The sequence below is a fragment of the Vicia villosa genome, linkage group LG5, assembly GCF_029867415.1.
Source record: "Vicia villosa cultivar HV-30 ecotype Madison, WI linkage group LG5, Vvil1.0, whole genome shotgun sequence".
NCBI lineage: Eukaryota > Viridiplantae > Streptophyta > Magnoliopsida > Fabales > Fabaceae > Vicia > Vicia villosa.
This window is the reverse complement of record NC_081184.1, coordinates 158,507,783-158,530,609: the sequence shown is the minus strand read 5'-3', so window position 1 is coordinate 158,530,609 and position 22,827 is coordinate 158,507,783. Positions and strand designations below refer to the sequence as shown.

The 22,827-nt window shown below is 34.7% G+C and overlaps 1 protein-coding gene and 1 long non-coding RNA gene across 2 annotated transcripts; both read right to left on the bottom strand.

Annotated features, from left to right (window-relative positions):
• Positions 1 to 11,381: 11,381 nt before the first annotated feature.
• LOC131603483 (F-box protein At1g67340-like) lies at positions 11,382 to 13,272 on the bottom strand. Its single transcript, XM_058875798.1, has 3 exons — positions 12,877 to 13,272; positions 12,625 to 12,787; positions 11,382 to 12,505 (listed from the first exon to the last, which is right to left on the bottom strand). The coding sequence occupies exons 1-3, from the start codon at positions 13,131 to 13,133 to the stop codon at positions 11,780 to 11,782; spliced, it is 1,146 nt and encodes a 381-aa protein (XP_058731781.1). The 5' UTR covers positions 13,134 to 13,272; the 3' UTR covers positions 11,382 to 11,779.
• Positions 13,273 to 16,456: 3,184 nt separating this feature from the next.
• On the bottom strand, positions 16,457 to 18,719 carry LOC131607951 (uncharacterized). Its single transcript, XR_009285455.1, has 3 exons — positions 18,479 to 18,719; positions 17,820 to 18,302; positions 16,457 to 16,714 (listed from the first exon to the last, which is right to left on the bottom strand). It is a non-coding gene; the product is annotated as an uncharacterized LOC131607951 (long non-coding RNA).
• Positions 18,720 to 22,827: the final 4,108 nt, after the last annotated feature.

Here is a 22,827-nt window from a genome sequence, read left to right as displayed (position 1 = left end):
ATTATGCACATGTCATCATCATCATGACTACCTCTACCTTGTCCTCACATTTGCAATCGTGCAAGTACTCGCCATCATGGCTCCAATTTCCAAGGCCATTGTAAGCCACAAAAATTAATTGTATTTAATAAAAGAAAAATCATTAATTAGTAATAATTTAAAACAAATAATTAACACGTTAATGTTTTAATTTTAGAGGGAAAACTGAAGAATCTCACTTCAGCAACTATATTACTTTCTTTTCTCTTCTTTCTTCCGCCTCACAATGTTTCTCTCTTTTGAACCCTAAAATTTCATCTTCTGTAACACCTATTTTCACTTTATTCTCCATGCAAGCATGAAAGAATGGCTTCTTCTTCTCACTATGGCATGAAAAAGCAATTCCAAGTCTCTTCTGGCACTGATATTAAGGATATTGTCTTCTTTGACAATCACACCAACGTTCTAGAACCACCAGTGAACAAAAAAATTCGTCATTTGAGCTTCTCAAGTACTTATTCCCTTTTCTATTGTAGGTAGTACTTATGTATTTCTAGGTCCTTTACCCATATCGTCTGTAAAGTCTAATAAATTGAAAGATTTCTTCCCTTGTTTACCTTATTGTAAACCTCGTGTAATTGAGGACAAGAGCTTTGGGTTCGGGTTCATGGAACAACCCCATATTGTATTCTATTCTTCTCCTTCTACCAACAGTGAAACTTATCTCATTTGGGTGAATAAAGTGAAAATGAATAAAGGAAATATCTGGTAAAATCAAGGCATCTTCAACTTGATTAAGCTATCAAGAACTAGGCCAATGTATAATGTTAATATGCTCATAGCTCCCCTTTGTTTTTGGAAAGCTTCGACTAACATTTTAACCTAACTTGGGATGTTAATTCCTACACTTTTCGACGTTGGCTCTATCATTGGTCTTCGACCAACAATGGAAATTTTCGACCCCACTATTAAGAATAAAATTAAACCCAATTTTATCTTCAAGGATGCTAGTTTCAACGCCTACATTAGAGATCACCATGAAGAAACAGAGGAAGTCTCTGACTATAAGCACATTACTTTCCTCACCCTCCAGTTATCTCACTATATTTTTTGCTCTAGCTCTTTCCAAATAGCCAAGAAATTTATCCCACTAGCAAACCATCTCCATGAGGAGCAAGATGTTTTCCTTGGAAAATTGATATTGAGTAGTCTTTATGAATCTTTAGGATATGTCTCTCTTGACCTCAAAGCAAAAACTAGTGTTGATGGAAATTTTCGGGTTTCTGGCCCCATATGCCTCCTCCAGCTTTGGCTTAATGCCACCTTTGAACCTTTTCTAGGTGTTGTTATTCCACTTGACTTGGTAAGACGAATCAAAGGTACTAGAATTGATTTGTTGATTCTAAAGGATGACAACTTATCAATCGAAGAAGCTTATAAAAAATATTTCTTCATGTATATGAGTTGCACCTAATTTGTTTCCTCTATGGCACTATTTATGAGTCGAAGTTATGAACTACATTGATTCAAAAGAGAGTTTCCAACTTCTTCACATGAGAATTAATCTGAAGCTCTTGACGTATGGGTAGCCTTCTTAAACCCACTAGTTTGTCAAATAGAATTTCAATTGGAGAGATGGACTTGGGCTTGTTGGATATAAGTCAAATTTTGTCTGTTTATTTAATATCACATTAACGGAGAAGAACTACAACGCGTGCTTAGACTTCCACACTTAAAAAGTCATTGACTTGAGCACCTTCAAATTTGAAACTTCTTTTTTCTGCACTAATGAATTCGAAGAGTGGTGCACTGCATATTTCCCTAGTGTTGTTGTAGACCTCTAAACTTTTCCTTAACGTCTCACTGATGCTTTTTTCTCTCTACACAAACAAACCAAGAAATCAAAAGGTCGAGGTACGCACATCAAGGAAATGTGAAATTAATTTGAAATTGTGTATAATCCATGTCGACTTAGTCACGCTATTCATGAGGTGGCTTTTTCTTTAAAACAGAAAATATTGAAAATATTCCAAAACTTCATTTTCCACCATTACCAACTTTTAAACTCGGCTTAGCTTTCCAGCTGCCACTTCCAAAATGTTATCCTTGTGACTCTTGGTCATACCTAAAAATGAGATGAAAAAGCTTTCCCAAAGATTAATTTCAACAATGTATAATATTCACAATTATCCATGGCCTTTAAGAGTCTACCTCGAATACGTTAGAGTCATATCCACCATCCTAGAAGGTGAGATAAACGGACTCTTAAAACTTACTAACTTCTCTTTTTGTGTTCATACTATTTATTTGTATCAAAATTTTGTAGCTCGAGCTCTCGTTCCCCTGAAAGGGCCAAAAAATAAGAAATCTGAACTAGCAGAAAAGAGTGAATTATCTGGCCCAGTACTTGGCCAACCAAAAAGGAAAAAAAAAGGTACATTTTCTATCCCATTGCTCTCTTTATGTTAAATTCCTTACCTTTCATTTATCCCTACTTTTTTATTTCAGAGTCGGAAAAGGGAAAATAGCTCAACTGCTACCCCAAGTCGAAAAAGACAATGAAAGAAACACCAAGTACCCATCTCGATAGTGAAGGAACCCATTTTTATCCCACTCTTCAACCTTCTTCTATCTCTTTAAATTAACTCTTTATTACACTAAGAATTGTAAATGTTTCAGTCTGAATAAAGAGTCAAAGAGAAGGACAATGAAGGTGAAGAGAATGATGAAGATGATGACCAAGATGAAAGTGAGGAAGTTACCTGTAAAACCACCCCCTAAATAATAGAGCCACTGGAAAGACGGATTTGAAACACTAAAACATCATAAAGCAAAAATAAACAAACATTATATTCGAATTCAAAAGGCTAGTCCACAAGAAAGATAAAAAAGGAAATTGATTCTTGTCATAACAACGACGAAGAAGACAAAGATGAAGTTACTCAATTAACCCGAAGTAAATTATATAGATGAAAACAACCTACTCCTAATGATCGTTCAGAGAATGAAGATTCATCCATATCTTTTTTTCATTGTACATTAAGCAAATAATAATGTTAATCCACTTTTATCTTATTCTAATAGATTCCTTTTCCTGGTACTCCCCCTCCAACAAGCACCACCTTAGTTATTTATGGGGTCGTGACATCCAACCATCCTCTAACTAACTCGCCATTATAATAACAAAAAAATTGAAAGTCTAGTCGGAGAGCCAGTTGGTAAGAAATTAGAGAAAGTCGTCAAAAATCCTAGTCTTGAGCAACAATCGATTGGCCCAGATGAAAATACTCAACCAAATGAACAAGAACATGCTGGCCAAGCACAAGAGGACTAAGATCAGGGGAACTCAAGTTGCTACTCTCGAGAAAGAATAACCACAATTTATGCAAACTTTTACCAAACTCACAAGAATCCATTGAGGTTCCTTTTACGACTATAGCTACTATTAGTCATTCTCAGGATGGAGATTCTTCATCCAAAACCTGTAGTACTTCTCTTAGTTATGAAGAAATACAAGCCATAAAGAAAAAAGATCATGTGGAGGCTTTAAAGAAACTTATGAAATACTCAATTTTACTTAAAAGATTAAACTAAGAACAATACTCAACTTTTTACTTAAAAGCTCATGAGTGAGAACAATAGCGTGACAAACTATCAAGTAACAATCAGTCTACCTCACTGTATCAAAAGATACATGGATGACTTACAAAAACACAAGAGACTCTCAAAACATAAGACTCTAGACTTCCCCTATTTTTTACAAATTTGTGAAACCTTGATTACATTATGTTAATGATTCTCTTTAAATACACCTCAATAGTACATGAGCTTCGAAATCTTCACTCATATATTACCTGATCCACAAGTTGAGGGCTGCACCAATTGTGCAGAAAAATATCCTTAAATCTTGGAACAAAATATTAAGTTTCCTATATTATCTCAACATCTGCTTTTAGAAACTTATGTATAATTGGTGATCAAATCACTTCTTGACCTGTGAAAATAAGTGAAATATATCCAAAAGGAATCTCACAGAATCAAATCAAGTCTGTCAAGAATGAAAATAGCTTGTACTGATGTTTTGGTACACATGTCACAATATTTTTCAGAACATCTGTCTTTAATGAACCTGACCAACATGTCAGAACATCTCACCCAACATCTTGGTGTGAACCATGTTTTAGCAAAATTGCTGCCAATCCTAAAACCATGGTACTAACAACTTTGTTGACTTTCTCATTCGTATTCAGTGGTCATAACTCATAAAGAAACCTTAATTCGTCGAAGCTGTTGGACCAAAATTTAAACTCAGTAGATGGTTTTGACTGATGACTGTTGCCCATGGTCTTTCGCATCAAGGAGGCAATGGACAAATCGACTTGACCTCTAGGGTCACTCATCAGAGGCTTCATCCTCTTAGGAGAGTTTGGCTGTGAATTTTTAGGGGGAGGCAAGGAAGAGCTTTGAGGCTCCGAAGCGCTTGGGGCTATCTTTCTTGCATTCATATTCCTCTTATTAAGGGCGCGAGTCTGTATTTCGATTAAGTCAGACTTCAAGGAAGATTGCTCTTCTCACCCGGCCATCGCCTCGGCCATGAAATTTCAATACTCCTTGAGGTTAGCAGTTGGCATCTTAGCTACAAAGAAAGATAAGAAGTAAAATAACAAAAATAGGCATAAAGGAATTATTCGCAATATGATGGAAGGTATGTAAACATTACCAATATATTTAAAGACTTGTTCCTAGTCATCGACCATGTTCATTAAGTCTTTAACCTTCATCATTTTGAGGGAATCTAGAATGGCTAATGCTTGGACCTCAAAAACATCTATCTTGTCATAATCAAAATCTTAGAATCTTAGATCTGTGACAGACTATTTGTCTAGTAAATTAGAAAGCGATGGCTTCCGCCCATCACATACATAACTCTTGGGCATCTGTTTCTACTCTGAACACTGACAAACTTGTCTTTTAACCCCTTAAAATTGGTGGTATAAGCTTGAAGGAAGCTTATGGTGGGTAATCTGTTAAGGGAATCCCAAATCCCTTTGTCTACGCCTTTTAGTTTTATAAAGGAGAAGAATTACCCTAGTGTGAGGGCTATGTTCAACACTTTGCAAACAAACTCAGAAGCTTTAATGGAAACCCAACCGTTGGGCGCAATTGAGAATGTGCGATGTTTAAGTCGGTGAGAAGGTCGACCCCAAATTCGGAAAAGAGAATCAAGATTTTGAAATCCTTCATCACTCCGATATAGAAGTAAAATGGTCGTCCGTCACGATTCTTCCTCTCGTCATTCCTAGTTGATGAAATGTCCATACTGGAGTGAAGTTTAGCAACATCGCTAGCGTTAATTGTGCTATGACTATAGCTTAATACCTCTGAATCAATATAAGATCCATTCATAATCTCCATCAAAACTTCTACAAAAACTGATGAGATAGATTTTGAGTCAGCGTATCTAGGGGGAAAATATAACAAAGAGACCCTCGCATTCTTTCATGCATTCAGCCTAGAGCTTGCTTCTCTCTTGGGCATCTTCGGAAACAGGTACGTTCACCGGATCATCATACTCTCGTATAAGTCCCATAGTAAAAAAATAAAGACTAAGATAAAGTGAATGAAAGAATACTTGAGTTGTGAGAAAGAAGGCAGAAACGTACCAAGGAAGGAGTGAAACTAACATTCAAGATACTTTGGGGAGGAGTAAGAACGAGTGAGTTTGGATGAGAAAGAAAAGTAAGATTTTAAAAGTCTAACACAAGAAGTTGAATTGAATAGGGGTGAGGGTCATGATGGCATCAATTTCCCCATAAAATTCAACATTACAGGGAAAGAGGAAGAGGTTCGATAGAACGCATGCTCATATTGCGTTTGAAAACCCAATAGGGCACGTCAGCGAGCAGATGAGCTTTGAATCCATGTGTGGTCGACCAAGAATATCGTCCAAAGAACTTCAGGATTCATTGACATAACACCTCGACCTAATGGGTCTTGTGATCAGAGGGTTATGTACATCCTAAAATTCTTAGGATGGTTTGTAAACCAGATGAGGGATATATGCTAAATAATGCAGGTAAGTGGCCGATATGTGTAAAGCGGTCAGAGCCGAGACATGAAGCTAGAGGTGATGAAGGATGGCCTACACCGGAGTCGAGGTGTGAAGTCGGTCGAGACGAGAGGCATGCCTAGTCGGGCGGCCGAAGTGCCAAGTCGGTGTTACGATTACAATAGTCCAATGACTATATGGACGTTACAGAAATCAGTGAAGGGAAGTTAGCCCTCATTGTAACATCCTGATTTTTATTAATATTTTTATTAATTATATTATTTGGTGTTTTTAACAATTATTTGCTTAATTTAGTCATTTGTGATGTTTATTGAAATTTTGCGTTTTGGGACGATTTAGTCGGTATTAGTTCGGGATAGCGGATCAATATTTAATCGAAAATTTTAATATTTTAGTATTAGAAATATTAATGAGTTAATATTTAGCGTTTTGGGAATTTTCCGAGTAATTAAGATTAGACCGGAAATATGAGACATTGAGTTATTAGAAGATTTTATTCGTATTTATTTTATTATATTATTTTATTTTATTTGGTGTGTTAATTATTTATTTAATCATTTGGTGTGTTAATTATTCATTTAATTATTTGGTGTGTTAATTATTTACTTAATTGTTATGAGATATAATAATTAATTAAATTAATTTACTATGTGTGTATTGGTATTTAGTTAGTTATTGGGTTAATAGAGATATTAATAGATTATGTCTATTGGGCCTATTTACTAGAGTTAGAAGTATTAAGCCCATTATGACAAATAAGTAGTAAGGGTTAATGAGATTTAGGAGTATCATTTTCATTTGTTGATTTTGAAGAGAATAGAAGGGAGAGAAGAAGAGAGCATAGAAGAGAAATAAGAGAGGATTGTAGATTCTTGAAAAGGGTGGATTAAAATCAAAAGGTAAGGGTGTGAATCCAAGTTATTATAAGTAGATATAAGTAGGTAATAATGATTGAGTTAGAAAATGCATGATTTGGAATGGGTTAGATATCATGAAGTTAGGATTTGGGGATTTGTTATATTCTTGAAAATCCTAACATGAATCTATGTTTCAATCCATGAAATTGATGATTTATATATGCTATGATGTTTCTATATTGAATTCCATGAATGTGTATGTGTATAGAACATGATTTAGTGCATATATGTATGTTTAAGTTTCACTTGAAAATGGTTGACTTGGAATTTTGGTGAAAATTAATGGAGCTTAGATTCTTGTTTTTATAATCCTAATAGTTGCTATATAATGTATATAGGTTGTATAACTATTTATTTCATGAAAAATGATGGATTAACATGGTTTTATGGTGAAAAATTTGGGCTGGACAGCAGTATTTTCGCAACAGCAAACAGTATTTTCGCAACAGCAGACAGTATTTTCGCAACAACAGTTTTCTGGTTTTTGACAGTATTTCCGTAACAGCAAATTTTCTGGTTTTGACAGCATTTTGAAAAACTTATAAATTCAATAACTTTTGATTCGGGTGTCCGTTTGATGCGCCGTTTGGACCGTTGGAAAGCTAAAATAAATTCCTATATTATTAAATTGGATTGAAAACCATTAGATAATAATTTAATACAACTTATATTTTTTGTATGTGTTTGATCGGTATGCATTGAGAATGATGTTGTATGTTACATGCAATTAGTTCTATGTATTCGAATTGTATGAGCCAATGATGATGCATTGTGATGAATTAACAATAATATGCTTTTATTAAGAAGTTGAATTAACTGTGTCATGTCATATCTTTTGATCCGTAACTTCTTTTTATGCGCCTTTTGAAGCATTAGAAAACCAATGTTATTATCTATGTGATAGGATAGAATTGGTTGGCACTTATTGAATTAATTATGATGTTGTTGTGTGAATAACATGTAATTATGTATATGTGAGTTATGAATCGATGAATTATGAATAACATTTGTTGATATGTTATGTGGTATGATATTCATGAGGTGTGCAAGTGAGTGTATGCTATTTAAATGCAATTGTGGAGAATGATTACTTGATGACTTAATCATTATGTGATTGTGTATGTCATGGATTAATGTTAATTGTGGATAACATGTATTGGTATTTCGTACCATGTGATAATTGTGATATTTGGAAACGTTGAATGCTAATTGTTATGCATTGTTGTAATTGTCGTATGATAAATGTGTTTTGTACGATGGTGGAATAATTCAATTAGTTGAATTTTGGTAATATGCTTGGATGTTAAGATTATATGGATAATTCTTAATTGCATATGTTTTGGTAATTGTATGTATACATGATGCTTAGATTTAGCATATGTATATGTTGTTTTTGGAGAATTGTTGAGAAAGATAATGCTATGTGAATGCTTTGTTGATGATATATGCATGTTGTGCAACGTTTGGTGGATAATTCGAATTGTGAGAATTATTGTGGTATGAGGTATGTTAAGATTGTGTGATAATCTTAATTGCATATATATATATATATATATATATATATATATATATATATATATATATATATATATATTGTAAGTCTTGTTGCACATGCATACATGGTGGCTTTGAAATAGAAGCAGTGAAACTTTGGGTTCACATGGTTGACCTTGATCCTCAATCGGAAATAGAGGTGGTGAAACTTTGGGTTCACATGTTGGCTTGGATTCTAGAGGTAGAATCGAAAGCGGTGAAACTTGGGTTCACAATGGTGGCTTTGGTCTTGTCCGGATCGGAAGCGTGGCTTGGATTCTAGATATTGAATCGGAAAGCGGTGAAACTTTGGGTTCACATGGTACCACATGCATTGAGTCACATTTATTACATTCGAGTCACATTGTGTGCTATGTGATTGTTTTTGTATCGATGTGATTGTTTTGTGTGATAATTGATATATGGTGTATGAATGTATGTTTTGAGAAGAGTGATGAATTGTGAAATGTATTCTTGTTGTGTTTTGCATTTCCCATTATTATGTTTCTATAATAATTTGAATTCTCACCCTTCTGTTTGAATGATGTTCATCGTGACATCATGCAGGTTCCGACGAGTAGTAGCTTGTCCGAGGATTGAGCCGAGGAGCTTCTGAGTTTGTTGTTTGATTAAGTAGCGAGTCAATGCTCTAGTCATGTAACACTGGGTAGACTAGGCGTGTTAAACTCATGTTTCTATTTGGTTATGTATTATGTTACAACTTGTGAACCTGTTTATTTGGCTACTTGTTGTTTGAGAGGCTTTAAGCCAAATATTCTGATTATGGTTTATTTTATATTGAGAGTGTTATTGAGTCATGATCATGGTATGGGACATGAATCATTTAATGGAATACATGAGTATTTTAGTATTTTCCGCTGTGAATGCATATTCTAGATGAATTATGATTAAATGTTAGGTGTTATCTGAAATGACCAGGTGTGTTGTGTATTGTGGATAAATGCTGTCGGTTTTTAAAAGCTTTTAGTTTTTGAAAACGTCGATGTGACGCCCTTTTCAACTATATGCATGCTTATTCTCTGATTATATGCTTATTTATTTTGGGGTATAAAAGGGGTGTTACATTAGTGGTATCAGAGCCTGGTCGACCAGTTGGTCAAAGTCGTTAATGTCCTTATTCCCGTTATATTAGATTTGTGTATCTTACACGATCAATACTGTTTTGTTTGTTTTGGTTGTTGGATGTCTTAGGACGATGGTTGCAGGAAGAAATGGCGACATTAATGTCGAGGCAATAACGAGGTGGGCTGGTGCGATTGGACAGGCGCAACACGAGAGTGATGGTAGTGGAGGAAAGGATGAGTTCCGTGCTTTTGGAGACTTACTAAGGTGCAATCCGCCGATCTTTGAAGGAGAGTATGGACCGAACAAAGCACAAGCATGGATGAGAGAAATTGAGAAGATCTTTCAAGTCATGAATTGTACTGATGTACATAAGGTACGGTTTGGTACTCACATACTGACGGAAGGAGCTGAGAATTGGTGGAGTAATACTGTGCGGAGATTTGATGAGGAAGGTATTGAAGTTACTTGGACTCTTTTCCGTGATGCATTTTTGGAAAACTATTTTCCAGAAGATGTGCGTGGAAAGAAAGATGTAAGATTTCTAAAGTTGAAACGAGAAGGAGGACAATTTCGTGAGAAACCATATGATGACAAGAGGAAACAATCTGGTTTTGGCAAGAAGCTGAGTGGGGGAGGGACTTCTACTCCACTTAAGTGTTTCAGATGTGGTGTTGAAGGTCATCATGCTGTTGATTGTGGTAAGGACTCGGTGACATGTTTCAAGTGTAACAAGATTGGTCACAAAGCACACAAGTGTAGAATTGGTTCGAGTGCGATTTGTTACAATTGTGGTGAGCAAGGTCACATTAGTACCAAATGTGATAAGCCAAAGAAAGAGCAAACGAAAGGAAAAGTGTTTGCATTGTCTGGTGCTGAGACCACTGCTAAGGATAAGCTAATCTGAGATACGTGCTTTATTATTGATAATGGTGCAACGCATTCTTTCATTTCTTTAAGAGGACATTTATAAATTGTCGTTAGAAATGGCAACGTTTAAAAGATGTGGTCTTAGGTCGGGAAGAAGTTGCTTATTTGTTTAGACAACATTTTTTATAGCTATGGCAACCTTTTATATGTTTCCAAAGCCAACAAATGCTGTAATGTAGGGGTGGCAAAACGGGCCGCCCGCCCCGCCCGCCGCTCGCCCCGCCTTATGCCCGCCAAAAAATGAGCGGGGCGGGCATGCCCGCCAAGTAAAATGGGCATCAAAATCATGCCCGCCCCGCCAAGATGGCGGGTTGGCGGGCGGCGGGCTTACCCGCCTATTTTTATTTATATTTTTTTAATAGATTAATATGTTTTTTTTTACCTTTTAATTAAACTTTTCACTTATTTTTTAAAACAATTTTTATAAAAGTAATTTTTTAACAAATTTACTCTAAAAAATATTACATATATTTATAAATAAATGTATAAAATAAACCATCAAGAATTACAATTACGAGAATTAACTAAAAAAATAGTGAGTTTTGGAGGAGGAGCGGGTTTTGGCGAGCGGCGGGCTTTGGCGGGGCGGGTATGGCGGGCGGCGGGTTTTGGCGGGGCGGGCTTTAGCGAGCGGCGAGCCTAGAATCCCAACCCAACCCGCCAAATTTTGGCGGGTGCGCGGGCGGCCCGGCGGGCCCCGGCCCGTTTTGCCACCCCTACTGTAATGTACCCAAGTTGAGAGTGTTGCCCTTACATTTGAAATATATCCTTTTAAAAGAACACAACAATAAACCACTTATTATCAACAATTCTTTATCCACTCAATTAGAGCAAAAATTGGTTAAGGCATTGAAAGAAAATAAGAAAGGTTGGAGTATTAACCACTTTACTGAATCTTAGATGGTTATTCAAAGTACAATCAGATTACAGTGAATTCTCAAAACCATGAGAAAACATTGTTTACATGTCTATTCAGCATCTTTACTCACAGAAAAATGCCCCTTGAATTGTGGATAGCCACCGCTACTTTGCAATGGTCCATGCATTCCAGACCATCTTTTCTGGTCTAATAAAGAAAATGCAGAAACCTTTGTTGATGACTTTTTGTTGTTTGAATCTTCTTTTGATTTATTCTTTAAACAACTTGGATGTATACAAAGTCTCAACTCTCAACACCTCAACAAAATTGATTCATTTCCGTTAAAGTTGTATTATTTAACTTCAGTCACCATTACCATTCCAGTTACCATCCTCTAAGAAAAATTGTCTAACTATCATTCATAACCATTACCTCATCGTCGTCGTCAACTTTCTCGTCATCACCATCCTCATCAAGCCACCGCTCCACAGGAGCACACTCCGCCTTATGACGGAACTTCCAATCAAGCGCCTGACACGCACGCGAGCAATAATTCACCGCACCACAAACCGAACACCTTCGAAACTCATGCTTTCGCGTCTCCGGCTTCCCACAACTCACATGCGAACAGAGCCTCAAACCCGAACCATTCAATCCGCCGCGAACGGCAAACCACTCCGTCATAAACCGACTCGACGGATGCGGCTCCGGCGCCGGAACATTACATCCAAAATCGCTCAACAACGGACATCCAGACACCGCGACGTATCGGAGTTGAGATTGAAGATTAGCGTTAACTAACTGACACGCGCCGGCGTCGGTGGACAAAACGCCGGAGAGTTCACGTGCGTTAGCCTGAATAAGAAAGCGCCTCCCCTCGGAGATATTCTGTTTCACACCGTAACCGTCTTGTAAACAGTGTCCAAGCTCACGAAGCGCGTCGATATGGCCGAGGAAAGCGGCTCTGGCGCAGAGAGCAACACCGGCACGGAGGTCCTTATCACTTTTGGTACCGCCGCTGCCGTTGAACTGTATAACTGCAAGCGAGTAGAGTGCACGCGCGTGAGAGTTCATTGCAGCTTTCGCCATAAGCGAAGCACCGCTCCCTCTGTTTTGCAAACAGTAAAACCGAATCTGCAAACAAATAAAAAATGAAAACCAATCAAAACCGTTTCATTTCAATAAAATTTTTCATGGATCTCAAATTCTGTTTTCATTTTATAGAATTTAGAAATTCAAATTATAATACTAACCATGCCCAGAGTATAACAGGCTTCAACATTCCCTGCCTCAGCACACTGTTTAAGAAATTGTTGTGCAGATTCGCACCAGTTTTTGGCTCTAATGGAGAAAGTTCTGGGAGAAGCTTTTGACAACACAAGAGAATGAAGTGCTAATCTTTTGAATCTTTTACATCTGTTCCACAAAAATTAACAAATTAATCAAAATCTATTTTTCCGAAACAAACAACCAAACAGGCGTAGAAATAAGAGAAGTAACCGTACGTTGATAAAACGGTTACAAAATCGGAAGGTGAAGTGGCTGTAGAACTAAGCCTGCAGAAGATAGAAATAACGATATCATCTGGCAAGGCCTCGAAAAAATCATATTCTGATGAAGTTTTCTCCAAACACTTCTTTAGTCTCTTTCCACAAAAAATAGTTTTCTTGGAAATATGCATGTCCTTCTTTCTCTTCCCCAAAGAACACATCTTTGTCACTATTTCAGGTTCAATATAACAAGACCCTCTTCTTGTTCTCATATTTTTCTCTCTTGTTTGAGAGATAAATGAAATGGAAAAAATAATGAAGCAAAGGGTTATATATATAAGAGGTTAATGAGTAATGAATGTGTTAACCCAACAAAAGGTATTTATGACCCCAGACAAGAACAAGAGCAACAACACAGCCGAATTCACAAGCTTTTAAAACATTTTGGAAAATATTAAAATAATAATTATTGGGAAGAGTACTTAATTTACATAAATGGTCCTAAAGTTGTCGTTTATTTAGGTCAAACATTGTTGACCAGGATCTACATAATGTTTGGCGTGAATGTTAATAGGCTCCTCTTTTGTACTGCAAAAAATGCTTTTCCCTTGTCTGCAGCATTTCATTTTTGAACAATCTTCTCTCTCCTTTTCTGTCCTTTTATTTTATGAGTTGAATATTCACTCACTCTCTAAATATGCTTGAGTTTGTTTCAAAAACGGTTATAAATAAGTTCAGTTATTATTTTTCCTCAAATTTAAGTTCACCCCATGTTTCAAACAACGTACGTGATTCACGGGTGCGCGTGATGCACACTTTCTATGGCATCGGGTAGCGATTCCTGGGCACTCTCGTTTAAGACCGAAACTTGTTTGAGGGTCAAAACTTCGATTCAACAAACTGTTGTTGTTCAGTTACACTAGTTTGTTTGTTTCACTTGCGTGTTTTTCTATTTTTTTTCATCCCAATGTTTATACTTGTCTTTTCAACTCTATATTTATCATTTCCATCCAATTATGTAAGAAACGTGAGAGAACAAATGTGTATTTTTAATCTATGAAACATTGTCACGAAACTGTTGCTGATATGCTTAAAATAGAAAAACAATTGATGACATAACAATGTCATTTAGCATAAACCTTAAAAATGAGTTAAACTTTACCTATCACACTTTTAATAATTTTTAAATATTACAAAATTCATTCATTGTTGAATTAAAAATTATACTCCATCCATTTTAAACGACCGTCTTTTAGGTTTTTGCACAAAGTTTCAAGGTTAAAATTGTATGAAGACTTAAAAAGACACATTTATGAAAAGACACATTTATGCAATGTGTGGTCGGTTATCTAAAAGGTGTAACTTCTTACAATCTCCGTTCAAAAAAAACAAATTTAAATAGTGTTTTAAAATAAGATAATTACAGCAGTTTTAAAAGTGTGATTATTACAGCAGTAAGATAACTGATTACTATTGTGTTAAAAGTAGAAGAAAAAAAAGCTTTTCCATGGCAATCCCCTTCAACGATTTTGATGCATGATGGTTTATAATTTTAGCGGTGAAAATGTATGAAATATTCTTAGCATCTAAGTTGATATAACATGAATTGTGATGAGCATTTTAAACTTGATCATATAGCTTGACTCCTAGTTTGATTAGCTTCATCATAGTTCATTTATCCATTAATATTTCTCTTTGAGCACCATTATATTCATTCATCTTAATCATGATCAAATATCTTAATTTAAGCATTAAAATTTGCAAACATTTATCATGTGACTTTTTAAACTCTTTCTTCTTTGATACTCTTCATAAATTTTTGTCTTCATCAAAACTATAATTGGTTAACGATGAATATCTTCTTCACAAATATACCAATAAAATACATAAAAATTAGCACTTAAAAATTTGAACAAATATGTTAATTTTTTTTTTTTTGTTACGAAGAGGGTCAAATGTCCAAGAAAGTTAAAACTACACCGACACAACCCTCACACTAGAGACATCACAAGAATCTTCTAATAATTGTCTAATAATGCAGTCAGGAGCTGCACTAAAACAAACAAACTCAGGGCTCAGACTACACTTAATACCAACAAGCACGTCAACACTTTTATTTGTTTCTTTGTACGAATGCAACACTTGAACAACTTCAAACTTCTCCATACTCTTTCTAATCTGAGCAATAATAGCCAAACTCTCCATATCTTTAAGCCTTCCTCCATCTATTACTTTCACAACGAAGGTGGAATCAACATTGACTTCAACCTTACGGAACCCAAGAGACAGCGTGAGTTTAAGTTCTTCAAAAACGTCCTGCAACTCCTCCAGAAAGATGTTGCAATAACCTAAATACTTTGAGAAGCCCCCTAACCAGTTACCATCCTCGTTTCTAATTAACCCTCCACAACCATCCACCGAATTAGACTTACAAGCACCATCCGTATTCAATTTCACCCACCCCACGCTTGGAGGCCTCCAAAGGATCTTAGTAACTTTCACTACAACATTTTTCCTTTTTGACAACAACAGAAAAGTGTTGTCAGAAATTAGAAAAATGTTGCCTAAAAGAATAAGGGACGTTTTCTAGCCGTCCTTTATGCGAGCGTTGCCTATTATTTATGGGAACGTTTTTTATCACTTTTTGGGCACACTTTCTTAAAACGTCCCTTAAACTATAAGAAAAGGGGACATTTTTCTGTGGTATCTTAGGCAACACTTTTAAGGTGTTTACAACGATTGAAAAACGTCCCTTAAAAGTGATAGAGTGAAAACACTCTCTGGGGACAGTTTTCAAATGTTGTTGTATCTTACAATTATTCCCAAAAAGTGAAATAGTGGGAATGCTTGATAAATATTTCTAGGGTTAAATACGTTTTTAGTCCCTATAAATATGCGACCCTGCATTTTTAGTCCCTCTAAAATTTTTCTTCAATGAATGGTCCTTCTAAAATTTTTATGCATGCAATTTCAGTCCCTACTATTTTCTAAAATTTTAAAAACTGTTTAATTACCCTTTAATTTTAAAATTTTTGAATAATTTTTTTTATATATGTTTAGAATACTGTAAAATATTTATTTACCAAGTTTTAGAATTTTTTAAAACGAGAAGAATTAAATATGAATTTTTCAAATTTAAAAAAATAATGATAAAAGTAACGAAAATCTCAACTTAGAAATTAAATTTTGAGTTTCTTTTTTTTTCAGGAACTTTTTAAAACATTATGAACATGTCTGCAAAATAATCATTCTAAAATACACATTGGTTTGACAGTAGGGACTGGAACTAGGTGCATAATAATTTTATAAGGACCATTCATTAAAGGAAAATTTTATAGGGACTAAAAATGCAGGGTCGTATATTTATAGGGACTAAAAACGTATTTAACCCATATTTCTATTAGTTACTTAGAAATATTATTTACCATATTTTTTATAAAATAAACAATGCAAGTAAAAATTGCACCAAACATACATACTATAAACATCAAATGTGTAACATTATTTAATATTATAAGTTTAACACTTAGAAGTATATCACTAGCAAAATAACAAAATTCATAATTTCTTCAAATTTAATAAATACGCACAAGCCTAAAACAAAAACATCCAACTCATTTAAAATTTTCAAACTACGCACAAGCCTAAAACAAAAACATCCAACTCATTTAAAATTTTCAAACTCATCGTCAACTCCATTACCCTTTTCATCATCTATGTCGTCCTCTTGAAGTTCATCCATCACCTATGTCGTCCTCTTGAAATTCTTCACCTATTTCATCCACATCACTTCAATCATCCTCTTAAAATTGCTCACTTGCTCGTCCTGATCAACATCTTCATTGATACTTTACTGCATAAAAAAATGAAAACAAATCATCCCAGACAATTTTTACAAAGTAGCTGCCATTTTCTTAAGTAACTAAACACTAAAATTACATAGTAGTTAGCACATTTTTCTAAGTAACTAAACATAAAGATTACAAAATAGCAGTCACTGGCTATAACAGACAAACATAACATTCTCCATTGTCTACTTCCCATTGCTAATAGTATTCATTTTAAACTTTAATTAATTGCCATTGCCACTTTATAATATATAATGCTAGCATGATTCCTAAGTATTATTATGAGTCTCATGATGCACACCTAAAATTAAATTTGCTATTGAAAATTCATATATAAATTGTTCCTTCTAAAATTGTATATAAAAATCATATTCAATTAACTGTAAAAAAAAAAAACATATATGAAGAATATATAGACTTTTTTGTCAAAATGAGTTCCACTTTCAGAGTCTACAAAAATGAAAAAGTACAATTCATATATAAAGAAATCCTTAATGAAAAAACAACCACAATTAATCTTGACACAAATGAAGTTTGCCAACTTAACATTTTGACCATATATAGAACAAAAGACTAAACCAACAATATATATTCGGAATAACAATATCACTTTACACATTTAAACTAAAACTGAAGGTGAATTTATAAGGGCATTTGGACAAAATTATTTTATTTAAGTTATGACATTATATTCATGTTCTTTAGGACATATATTATACATGTTCTTTAGGACATATATAATATATTCATTTTCGCCATAATTCGCCATAACGGCGTCACAAAGTGGTAGGTATGGCGCGATTTTGGCTTTCCACCATGGACCAATAGCCACCATCGACAACACTATCATCAACAGACACCGCTTACACTCAAAATCGAATAATAGACTTGATAGATGTTGACCCAACAGATCTTGCATATGCTCTTATACTCACTTAGGTCCTGAAGGCCATGGAGAATGGTTGGTACATAGGATAAGCGAAAGGTGCAGGCTAGCATGATTATTAAAGGAAAAGGACTCATTTGTCAATATTTAAATATAATTATAACTAACCTAACAAGAATATGTGGAAACTAACACCAATGAAACAAGAATTAAAAAGTTGTTACCTCCATTAAAATGTCTTTTGCACATTTAGTAATTTGCTCAAAAGACGTAAGTGCGGATGGAAACTCTAGCTCTGAAAACTATAAAAAGGAAACAAATAACCGCACAAACGGAACTTCAACCACAAATTACATAGAGGGGAGTATGTGGTGCATACCAGTAGGTTAATAAGCAACATCAACTTCAGAAGACGCAACACCATGGCCAACATCCATAGATATTTTCCTGTGAGTGGGAGAAGATGATCTCATTCCTTCGAGCCAACCATTAGAACAAAAATAGTAAGAGCTATTATCTTCTTCCTTAGAACTGTGTGCGAGGGACCGTGGAGAAAATCCGAACCACTTGTAGGAGAGGAAGACAATCTCAGGGGTGCACGGAGCCTTGACCTTGTCCTTGTTACGGTTGCAGTTTCGGCAATGAGAGATGTATGATTCGATTTCAGGTCCATTGGATCCAAATCTATAGATAATTTTACAAGACAACTACAATTTAAGATTGTAAGTTAGAAAAGCATTCATGCCTACCAAATCTCTACTTCAACCAAATCTTTTATCAACAATGTAACAACATTTTCAGTAGCAGTTCAAGAATTGCTTAGATCCTAAATGCATTAAGAGAATGATACACCAATTTCGGAGGAGAATGAAGAGGAACTTACTCACAGGTCACGATAATAAAGAGGCACGCCATACACACTTGAGAAGGAGATAGACACTGTGCGACAGAGCTGGGCTAGAGAAGATAAAGCTATGTAATTAGTTTCGATGTGCGGCGACGTGATGTGCGGCGACGTGAGAGAAGAATCGAGAGAAGAAAGCTTGCTTCTAGGTCTGGGTGGGTTAGGAGACTCCGTAGGTTAGGGTTAATGTATCGCCAAAGGATTTTAACGATTAGTTTCGATATTGTACTCTATTGTGTTTTCTTTCTTTTCTTTTTCTATGTACTATGTTTTTCTTTTTTGTAATAGAATGTAATTTTTATTTTAATTAATTATTAATTATAAATGTAACAAGTGCAATTTTTTCTTTTAAAAAAATTGGTTTACTGTTGTTAAATTGAATAACTTTTAATAAATCTAATTAGTAACAAATATATTTTTTATCAATAAAGTTAAAACAACAAATTTTTAAATTTAGGAGATTTTTAAAAAATCATTAATATTGAACTTTTTAATATAACATTTAAAAAATATAATTTTTTTTCATAAATATTGTAACACCTCAAAATTGTTCCTAAAAATATCTAAGGGTACATTTATCATGTGTTGTCAAAAAATTTCATGGGAACGTTTTAAAATTGTCCCCATTAATATTTTAGGGAACAATTATACGGAGTTGCAAAAAGAGTGACAGTAACATTTAAAAAATGTCCCCTGAAACTATATTTAGGCAACAATTTACACATGTTGTGTAAAAAAGTGTTGCCAGAGACAATAAATGTTGTAGTGTTTAGCACAGTCCATAACTGCTCTATTTACCCGCATCACATCCTCGTATATCTTAAACTTCATACCAACGTAATTCCCAGGATCAAAAGGACGGATCAGCACATCTCCATGCTCATCTTTGTTCCTCCAGAACCATTTAAAATAACAGGCTAATACCCCAAACTTCTTTCCAATCTAAATTGACACTACTCAAAAGACACAAAAATCACTAAAAATTATTCCCCCAACTGCAAATCATGATTTATTTCAATATCATATCAAATAATTTTAGATAGTTATTAACTTTTAATTACATGATCTATATGGTTGATTTTTTATGCCACTATATATCATAATACTAAGTTTAACAAGTTTAACAAGTTTAACAATATCATATCAATCGATTTTTCATGCCACTATGTGATCAAGAATTATATGTCATAATACTAAGTTTAACACCGTAATAAATTAAGGGTCTGTTTGATACGCATGATATGATAACAACATGATAGGATATAAAATATGATAAAAATAAAATATGATATAGACACGATAACACTTATTCTATCATATCATGTGTTTGAATCTCACATAATACCAAATATAATAACACTTATGCTATTATATTTGTATGACCCATTTTCCAAAACTACCGATACATTAATTTTTTTCCGGTTTTGACGGGTGTCCACTAGTTCACTAGTATGTTCGATTCAACAATCAAATCAAACTGACGATCCTTCTGATTCTTATTCGATTCTATTCTTAAAACAATGAGTGGAAATCAAGTGATGGGTATTGGTAGTATTGAACACTACCACAAACGCCTAATCAGCATAACTTGTTTGTTGGGAGATAGCATGGCAATTGAAAAGGTAAGCTAAGGCAACAATCCAAGTAAAGTCCAAAATTCCAAAGAGTATGCAATTTTGCAAACACAAAACTAGAACCTCTTTTCACTCTTTCTTACAGAATCTGAATTGCTAGTTAAGGAGAGTAATAACGTAGGACCCATTTTTTGTTGGGAGGTTTCTGGACAGATAAGTTGTTCCCTATCACTCATGCACGGCACTTATCTAAATATGCCACGTCCAACTGTCACTAGTTTCACATGCCACGCAAGCTTGTTTTTAAGAGAGTATGGGCTAAGTGTCGCAAAGACATGATATGTTTCAGATGTTCCATCCTTGAGTGTTTTTTTCTTCTTTAGTTTGAATCAAAGATAAAACGTAAGCTATAATGTTAGAATATAACAGCAGCTGTTGTTTTTTTGTGCGACTATAGTACACTTTTTTCTATCATGGGTAAGGAATGAATTACGGTTTGCATTCTTGTTTGAAATGCCTTGCACTTTTGCTTTTGGATAAAAGCAAAATTTACTGAGACATTGTTTGTTAAGTTTCTTCCACAGTATTTTGCAAATTAAATTAAACTTTATTCTTTCAGAAAAGTATTCATTTTATAGAAAGAAGTAAAATATTAGAACATGCTGCGGTGTTATTTTTACTGTACCCGGGTGTGTTTGATTTTCAAGTTGTATTGGAAATAACATAGTAATCTTTGATGAACAATACATAAAATTTGTTAGGGTTAAATTGTAATTATATATAATATTAAAAAATATTTGTAACAATTAAATATATTCCATACAAAATAATATAATTTTTATAATAAAATTATTTATTATAAAAAATAATATTTATAAATTAAAATATTAAATAATCTAAAGAGGAGAAAAAAATAATGAAGAGAAAGAAAAAAATAATGAAGAGAAAGAAAAAAAATAAAATAGAAAATAATAAAAATATAAAGAACAATTTTTGGATTTTTTTTTGCAATTTAGTGTATGTTTGTTTGCTTTAATTTTTGAAAGATACAAAAATAATTTTAAAGATGTAAAATTATTTTTTAAATAATTTTGAAAGGATTCGTTTTTCTATGATAAAATTTATTTTGTTTTCAAAATTGATTATATTTGATCTTAATTAAATTTTATAGTTTAATGTTTTTGAGTTTATATGTTATTTTTACATTAAAATTTAATGTTCAATTTTCTTCTATATAAATTATCAAAATATAAACTATTTTATTTTTAACTCATCCCTAAACCCTAAACCCTAAAGGAGGATTTTTTGAGGTTTTTTAATCATTTTCATGGTGGTGGAACGCTTTCAAAGGCTATCATTTCTTCTTTCTTATCTTTGGTTCCTAAATCTCCTAATCCGGTGGGATTGGATGATTTTAGGCCTATTTGTTTGGTGGGTTGCTTGTATAAGGCGATTTCTAAACTTCTAGCGGGGAGATTGAAGTTGGTTTTGAATTCGATTATTTCTCCGTGTCAAAGTGCGTTTGTCCCGGGAAGACATCTTTTAGATGGGGTGGTGGTGGCGAATGAAGTGGTTGATTTTTCAAGGCAAGAAGGTAGAGCTACTTTGCTCTTTAAGGTTGACTTTGAAAAGGCTTATGATAGGGTTTCGTGGAACTTTCTAAGGTATATGCTAAAAAGGATGGGATTTGGAGGAAAGTGGCAAAGTTGGATGGAGATGTTAATTTTCCGTAGTTCTATGTCCGTTTTGGTGAATGGGAGTCCTACCAAAGAGTTTGATGTTAAGAAGGGGTTGAGGCAAGGAGACCCGTTATCTCCGTTTCTTTTTGTGTTGGTGACGGAGGGTTTAACGGGGCTTGTTCAAAAATCAAGCGGTATTGGTGAGTTCAAAGGTATCGATTTTAATGGAGGTTGTTCGATAGACATTCTCCAATTTGCGGACGACACTCTTTTAGTGGGGGAAGGTTCTTGGAGGCAAGTGTGGGCGATTAAGGCGGTTCTTAGGGCGTTCGAGTTGGCGTCGGGTCTTGGTATCAATTATCATAAAAGTAAGTTGATCGGTCTAAATGTTAGTGCTAACTTTTTGGAGGCCGCTTCTTTTGTATTGTCTTGCAAGGTGGAGGAGAGTACTTTTTTGTTTCTTGGCATCAAGGTGGGATGCAATCCGCGGAAAAAGGATTCTTGGTCGCATCTTGTCTCTAAGATGAGGAGGAGGTTGTCGGGTTGGAAAAACCGTTTCTTAAGTTTGGGTGGTAGGATCACTCTTGTTAAATCGATCCTAAGTTCTCTTTCCATATTCACAATGTCTTTCTACAAGATGCCTTCTTCGGTAGCTAAGGAAATGGAGTCGATTCAAAATCATTTCTTGTGGAGCGGGGGTTTGATTGAGAGAAGGAAGATTCATTGGGTTAGTTGGAAGAATGTTTGCCTTCCGACTTCTAAAGGTGGCCTCGGATTTAGGGATGTCGGTACTTTCAACATTGCTCTTCTTAATAAATGGCGGTGGAGGATCTTACAAGGGGAAGAAGCGCCTTGGTACAAAGTTCTAAAAGCCCGGTATGGTGACTTGGTGATGAAATCTTTTTGTGGAGGTACGTCTCTTAATTTTTCTCCTTCTTCCACTTCTTCTTCTTCTTCTTCTTTTTCGGTTTGGTGGAAAGACTTGGTATCCATAGGCAATAGTATGGTGGAAGACCCGATAGTGGTGAATTGTAGGTTTGTGATCGGAAATGGCTATAATACTCCGTTTTGGGAA